General features: G+C 34.7%; 1 protein-coding gene across 1 annotated transcript; it reads left to right on the forward strand.

Annotated features, from left to right (window-relative positions):
- Positions 1 to 2,513: 2,513 nt before the first annotated feature.
- Positions 2,514 to 3,163, forward strand: LOC110095034. The gene has a single exon (XM_020820399.2). It carries the CDS (start codon positions 2,581 to 2,583, stop codon positions 2,980 to 2,982), a length of 402 nt encoding a protein of 133 aa, XP_020676058.2. The 5' UTR covers positions 2,514 to 2,580; the 3' UTR covers positions 2,983 to 3,163.
- Positions 3,164 to 7,002: the final 3,839 nt, after the last annotated feature.

Here is a 7,002-nt window from a genome sequence, read left to right on the forward strand (position 1 = left end):
TATAAAGCTTGATTCGCTCCCTTTCTTCTTTTTCCTTTTCTTCACCTACCCTTTCCTGTGAAGAATGTGAGTTATTTATAATTTTTTTAGAGTTACATGCCTTATAAATATGAGGAAGACCAATATGAAAATGAGTGGTTTGAATGGATGATCGATTGTGAACCATTTATTGGTCATTTGAATGCCTTGATGATTTTAGAATTTGGTGATCTTTGCCTCGTCGGATTCATCTTGTCGATGGTTGACGAACGAGCGGATGTTCGACAACGGTCGGGAATAAAACTCCGATGTGGTCGATGAACGGGCGGAGATCTGACAGTGGTCGGGAAGAACTCCTGCAGTGGTCGACGAATGCGTGAAACTTTGACGGTGATTGAGATGAACTCCGACGGTGGTTGACGAACGGGGTGAAACTCCGATGGTGGTTGGGAGGAGCTCCGGCAATGGTCGAAGAACGGGCTGAAGTTTGACAATGGTCGGGAGGAACTCCGGCGGTGGTCGACGAATAGATGAAAGTTCAATAGTTGTTGGGAAGAACTCCGTCGATAGCCAACATCAATCTTGCTTCCAAACTCCTCCCTTCCCTTTCTTCTTTTTCCTCTTCTTCACCTACCCTTTCTTGTGAAGAATGTAAGTTACTTATAATTTTTTTTTAGTGTGACATGACTTGTAAATATGAGGAAGACCAATATAAAAATGAGAGTGGTTTGAATGGACGGTCGATTGTGAACCATTTATTGGTCATTTGAATGCCTTAATGATTTTAGAATTTGGTGATCTTTGCCTCGTCGGATTCGTCTTGTCGAGCCGCTCGACTCGACAATAAGCATGTCACGTTTAGAATTTGTTTGGTAATCCAAATTATGGTTTGAGCCTTCCAAAAGCGTATCGAGTCTTTGATTTAGACCCATTTGGACTCGGATTTAGTCGAATTTGAAGTTGTTGGCTCATATTTCTGAGATGTTCAGCTCGACTATTAGTTTGTTGAAATCAGAAATAAGATGGTTCTCATTTTAATTTTTGAAGCTTCAATCTCTTATTCACATCGAGATTCGTGCTTGATCAAGACTATTTTTGGGTCACAAAATGTATTTACATTTCTTATCATATAATATATTTCTATGTAAATAAATTTATTAATTCTTAAATTTCTGCGACGCATCATTTTCATATAACTCCCTGAATTTATTTTTAATTTAAATAAAGCTCATCCGAGATCGAATGCAAAAAAATTATCGTATTGATAGCAACTGCAAATATAATAAATTTGACTCGTTCCTTAATCAATGCAGCATTAGAGCTTCAAATTATAAACTATATCGTGTCATTAACATTTGAATTAATTATTTTTTTTGAAACACTTTTTAGCTCTCCAATTAAGCGCATCTCCAACCGAACGTCAATTGCTCGTTTGTAGTTATGACGAGCGTCCACCTGACCGACAAATGAAATTACATTTTGTATTTTATCTCGGCTCTAAACAGTGCAACATCAATATTGACGTTAAGAGATGAGAAAAAAATACACGCATAATATTCTTTTTTATATGAGAATTGGAGTTCTATTAGAGATTGTTAGATATTGGTCATAATTTTATGTTTATACCTAGTTGTGTAGCTTGTTATGTTGCTTTTGTGCCTATAAATAGATTATATATTATAATAGCTTGGTATTACAAAAATACAAAATTTGAGTTTTTTCCCCTCTCTCTCTCTCTCTCTCTCCCCCCCTTACACTCTCCCTCCTCTCTAAGAAGCTAAAGAGGAAGTGCTTCTTCATCTGATCTCAATTCTACGAAGATGAATTACTGTTTGGTATGACTGTTATTGTATTTTGAAGTGTAAAATATGTTTTTCGATTGAAGATTCCCTAAGCAAGTTCACGTACGCATCACATATATAAGCTTTGAATCCAATACCTCTTAGCTGATAGTCAAAGCTCTTAACCAACAAATCATGATGAGCCCAATAAATTTTAAATTATTTTATAATTGTAAATTAAACTAAAGAAAATTTTGAGCATGATTTTTTTTTGATTAATCAAAAATTTATCTAAATATGTAACTTAAAAGACTATTATTAAATACTTTTAATATTTTCTTTAATTTTTTATTTGATCGTGACAGGCATAAATATAAAAAATATATATTTATATATTAGATTATCGAAATATTTGATTTGAAATGACGCGTGGTTATTTTTTATAAATTTATTTTTGCGCCGAGCGAACCAGAGACGATCAGAGGCCACCTCAAATAACTCCGCCTCCTGTCTTCACCATCTAATCCTCCTCTGCCACGTGTCCTTCTTAAAGCGAACATATCCGTCACTATATTCCAACGGCGAGGTCCGCGACAGCGCGTAGATCACCAGGCTCCCGATAACCCGCGGTGCACCCGACACACATTCCCTTCCTTCGGCCCCTTGAGTCGGTTCCCCCCACTCAAAACGGGCAGACCCCATATAAAAGCCCATCACCGCAACAAACCCAACAAACATACGCAGACAGAAGAGAGAGAAAGACAGAAAACAAAAAACAATAGAGAGAGAGAGAGAGAGAAACCCTAGAGAGCGAAAATCGATGGAAGAAATTCTTCGGAAAGAGAAGCGGTTATTATGGTCGGCACCAGCGCCGATAAGAATCCCCGGATTTACGGCGATTGAGCTCTCCGCGGCGGAGCAACTCGTCCAGCTCAGCGAGAGCAGCCCCGATACATCGGCGGCGACCCTACAGAGAAGCTTCTCCTCCGCGCTGTCTTCGTCTTCCTCTCCTATTTCCGTCGGAAGCATCGCTCCTCCGCCGTATCGCCGCCATCCTCTTTCTTTATCTGTGGCCAAGGAGGCGGAGGACGAGGACGATGATGATGGAGGATTTAAGCGGCTTCGGCCGAGGTATCGGTCGATCGCGGATATTTATGCGGATTGTGTCAGGATTGATGAGGTGGCCGGAGATGGGCGGAAGAGGCCGCGGCGAGAAGGCTGAGGAAGAGAGAGAGATAGGGGAGTGATTGGGGCGGGGAGAGGGATAGATTTGTAAAATCTGTAAATGACTGGGTGTGAATACTAATAATGCTTGTTGTAAATTTTTAAATTTTGGGTACTTTATATCGAGATCAAAAAGTTTTGTTTCGTAATTCTGTTTTGCACTTAAATTTTGTAAATTACGTCGTTACATAAAATCATAAAAAAATTGTAACTTTGACGTAAATTTTTTTTTTTTTAAATATTTTATTGAGCCTTCTTCATTTGGAAAAATTATTTTGCGCTAGTGTCGTAAGCAAACCAAGCGTTTCATGAGCTATTCTTTGCTCGGTTCGATTAAAGTTCGTTTGCAATCATTTAATTAACTAAATAAGTAAACTTGAACAACATTTTAAATACCCGATCCTTAAATAAACAAGCTTTAACACTAAAGTGTTCGGTTCATTTATGTTCACAAATATCATTTGAAGCTCTTGAACAAGCTTGATAAGAAGTTTGATTAAAGCTGGATTCGTGTTCGATTCGAAACTCGTGATTAAGCTTAATAAAAACTTGATTAATTTTAATTATAAAAATGTTAAATATACATAATATAATTATGTCCATATTTGCTAGATTGTTTGTTTAAGATGTTCATGAATAAATATAAGATGAATCATAAATCGTTTGTCCATGAACGATCTCATTTGATAGCTTGAAAACACTATCAAATGATATCTACATAATTCTCGTTAGATTTATTCATGAACATGATTATTTGATGATTTAAAAAAAATTGCTAGATATGTTCACGAACATAGCTCGTTAACACTTGTTAGTATAAAGTTTAATAAGCTTTAAACAAATCGAACATGAATACCCATTTGTTTTAATGAACCAAACATGAACACACACAATGAAGCTCGAATCAAACACGAACTGAACTTGAATAAGCTGATAATAAACGTACTCAAACATGAACACCCACATACTTGACTCAGCTCGATTCGTCTGAAACCCTATTTTGCGTCGAGGCCGGATGAGTTTAGACGCCCACGAAAATTGGCCAAATTGCATGTACACAAAAGTGTGCATTATACATATCCTATGTATAAGATTATACACATGATGTGTATTAACGACGTGCCTTATTTTGATTGAAGTCCAATGCAAGCTAGCAATGTCCAGACTTCTCACATAATAATTTCTCATTCGTTTGAGATAGCTTAATGCTTTATAAAGTTATTATAAAGAAGCGAATTTTTTTAAAGCAACATAAATTGTTGCAAAACAAAATTATGATCTAAAAATAAAGCAATAAAAAGTTGTCTCAAACAAAATGATAAATGGTATTAAAATGATTGATTATTATATTTAAAAAGCAATATGAATTAATTAATAAATGGTCGACACACTTTTTGACATTTATTTTTTATTTTATATGTCAGATATTTTTCTCTCAAGATAATTAAAATTAATAGATAATATGATTAAAAGATTAGATAATATAATTAAACTTTTCAACATTTATATATATTTTTGTAAATCTCAGCGTGTAAATGTTTATATTTGTAAATATCTAAGAATTAACTATACAGTCTAATAGCATATATTTATCTAAAACTTAGGATTTGCTTAGGACCAATAAAGTTTTTGTAAATGAAATTGTGAAACAGTTGCGGAGAAATTATCTTTTTTAAAAGTTGTAAAAAATATTTCCTCAACATATAAACTATTTTTAAAAAAGATTTAGAAAGACCATGAATTTTTTTTTTTTAATTAGGGCACAAATTATTTTTTTCAAAATTTCTCTCAATTTTTTTAATCCAAATTTGGGGCCAATATTGGTAGTTTAATAATTTTTTATTTATAAATATTATTTTAAAAAGGTAAAATACAGGATGAAAAAAAGAAACTTATAACACTTATTAAATTCTAAAAAAGTTTAATAATTATTTCAATCTCAATAAAATTAAATATTTATTTCTTAATATAATAATTAATATCTAATTCTATTTTATAGCCAACTTTTTATACTAATCATAATTATATTGCACTTAAGCAATGGTCCTCTCACCAAAAAAATTAAATATTCCCCTAATTTTGAATTAATTAAATAAATAAATATTATATATATATATATATATATATATACAAAAAATACATTTTTACTTATACATATACATATGAGTATCCAACATGCTATCATGATGCTAAAAAATCTTAAATTGAGTATTTATGAGTACATTTGAATGGGCTTGAGCACACTGGCAGACAGAGCCTGGGCACGCTGGCTGGCAAGGCCTAGGCACGCTGGCATGTAATTCCTGGGCACGCTGCCAAGTAGAGCTAAGGCACACGGGCAAACAAGGCTAACATACATCTAATTATTCTTTAAAATACAACAATTGAAGGCACAAGCACCAAGTCTCTTCAATTCTTTGTAGATTCGTTTTATCTTAAATGCATCAAGATGCATGAGAGTCGTTTAATATGAAGCAACATATTATGCTTAGAATTAAGCATAACCAATCAAATGCAAGTGTTATATCTCTCGCATGATATTGACGGAAAACAAGATTTCACGTCCAAACAACAAGACTTATATGCTCTTGTTAATAACTATAGCACAATAGCTATGTCCCACGTGTCCGCCGAGGAAAAAATAACTCTGCATCATGATTAGTGTTGATTTCTTAAATCTTGATATGATAATGATTGTGACACAATGAAAAGTTGTGGCTTATATGATGGTGATTCCTTCGTAAGTCAATATTGTGGTATAAGGCTAAGCACAATTATATCAAAAATTAAAGTTGTAACTCAAGATCTGATGCGATAAGATAATGATTATAAAACGAGTGAGCGAATATCAGATCATCTTTCCTGGAGAGATTATTGGGTTCGGACACCGGACACAACTTATCGTTCGGAACTTCACAATACCAAATAATACTGAACTCGGTACTGTGAAGTACCGAGCTCATTATCGAGTAGGAGGTGATGTGACACATTTTTATTGGGCTCCGAACGTCGTCCGGTGTCCGAACCCAATAATTTCCCTCATTCATGAGAAGAAAATAGTGATGCAAGTGAATGTTTTCGCATGTCTTGTGGGAGATTATTCATAATAAAAGAAATTTCTAACATGTCTTAAATTTCACAACAAGTTGTATCATCATCTTGTTTCTCTAAAGTCCACGAAAAACATCATTCTTCACCAAATTCCAAACTAACAATTCAGACTTGAGCTTCGTTTGAAACAGCTTTCTTACTGCTTTCTAAAATTTTGAGTTATCTTGACATACCTCAATGGGAGAGCGATGCAAAGCTATGAATGATGGAGACGAGTGACGGATAAGCTCACAATGTTGATTCCAATAGCCAAGTGTGGAATTAGGGTTTAGGGGGAAAGTATCCGTCAATTATCCCAAATTTGTTGTTTTCTACGTATTTTATAAGGTGGAAACAAACCAGACAATTTCTTTGAGACGTGCAAGAAAGCTTTTTAAAACAATCCTGAGAACCTTCACAATTGTGAGTTTCAGGAACTTTCACAAGCAGCAAAAGCACAAGAATTTTGTTAGACTGGTCCAATGGACCGGTCCAGCCGCTCCGAAGGGATAGGCTTACGTGAACAAAGTCATTGTTTCCACCTCCTGTACGCGCCGAATGCACGCCCGGGCGTGCATGAGCTGTTTAGGAAGAATTTTTTAGGGAGTTAGGACTGGAAATTTGAATGCAGGGACTGTTTAGGTATTTCCTTTTGATTTGTGTGCTTTAAATAGTTTGTTTTTCTAGAGTTAAGGCATCTAGAATTTAGTTGAAATTTGATATCTCTTAGTTTCTTTGGGCTCTAGCTGCATCTAGAGATTTGGGAGAGGTAGATCCTCCTCTCGAATAAAAGATCAATTGTATCTTGGTATTTTCCATTTCTCTTTCATCAAATAATACAAATTATCTACTGTTTTCATGATTTTGTGTGGATTTTTGTGAAGAATTCTCGCTGTTTTTAGAAGATTTGAGATATACGAGTGTTTCC

This window comes from Dendrobium catenatum, unplaced genomic scaffold, assembly GCF_001605985.2.
Source record: "Dendrobium catenatum unplaced genomic scaffold, ASM160598v2 fragScaff_scaffold_1595, whole genome shotgun sequence".
Taxonomy (NCBI): domain Eukaryota; kingdom Viridiplantae; phylum Streptophyta; class Magnoliopsida; order Asparagales; family Orchidaceae; genus Dendrobium; species Dendrobium catenatum.

What these genes read in the sequence shown, in the direction of transcription:
- LOC110095034 (XM_020820399.2), top strand. Translation starts at nt 2,581, where the DNA reads ATGGAAGAAATTCTTCGGAAAGAGAAGCGGTTATTATGGTCGGCACCA.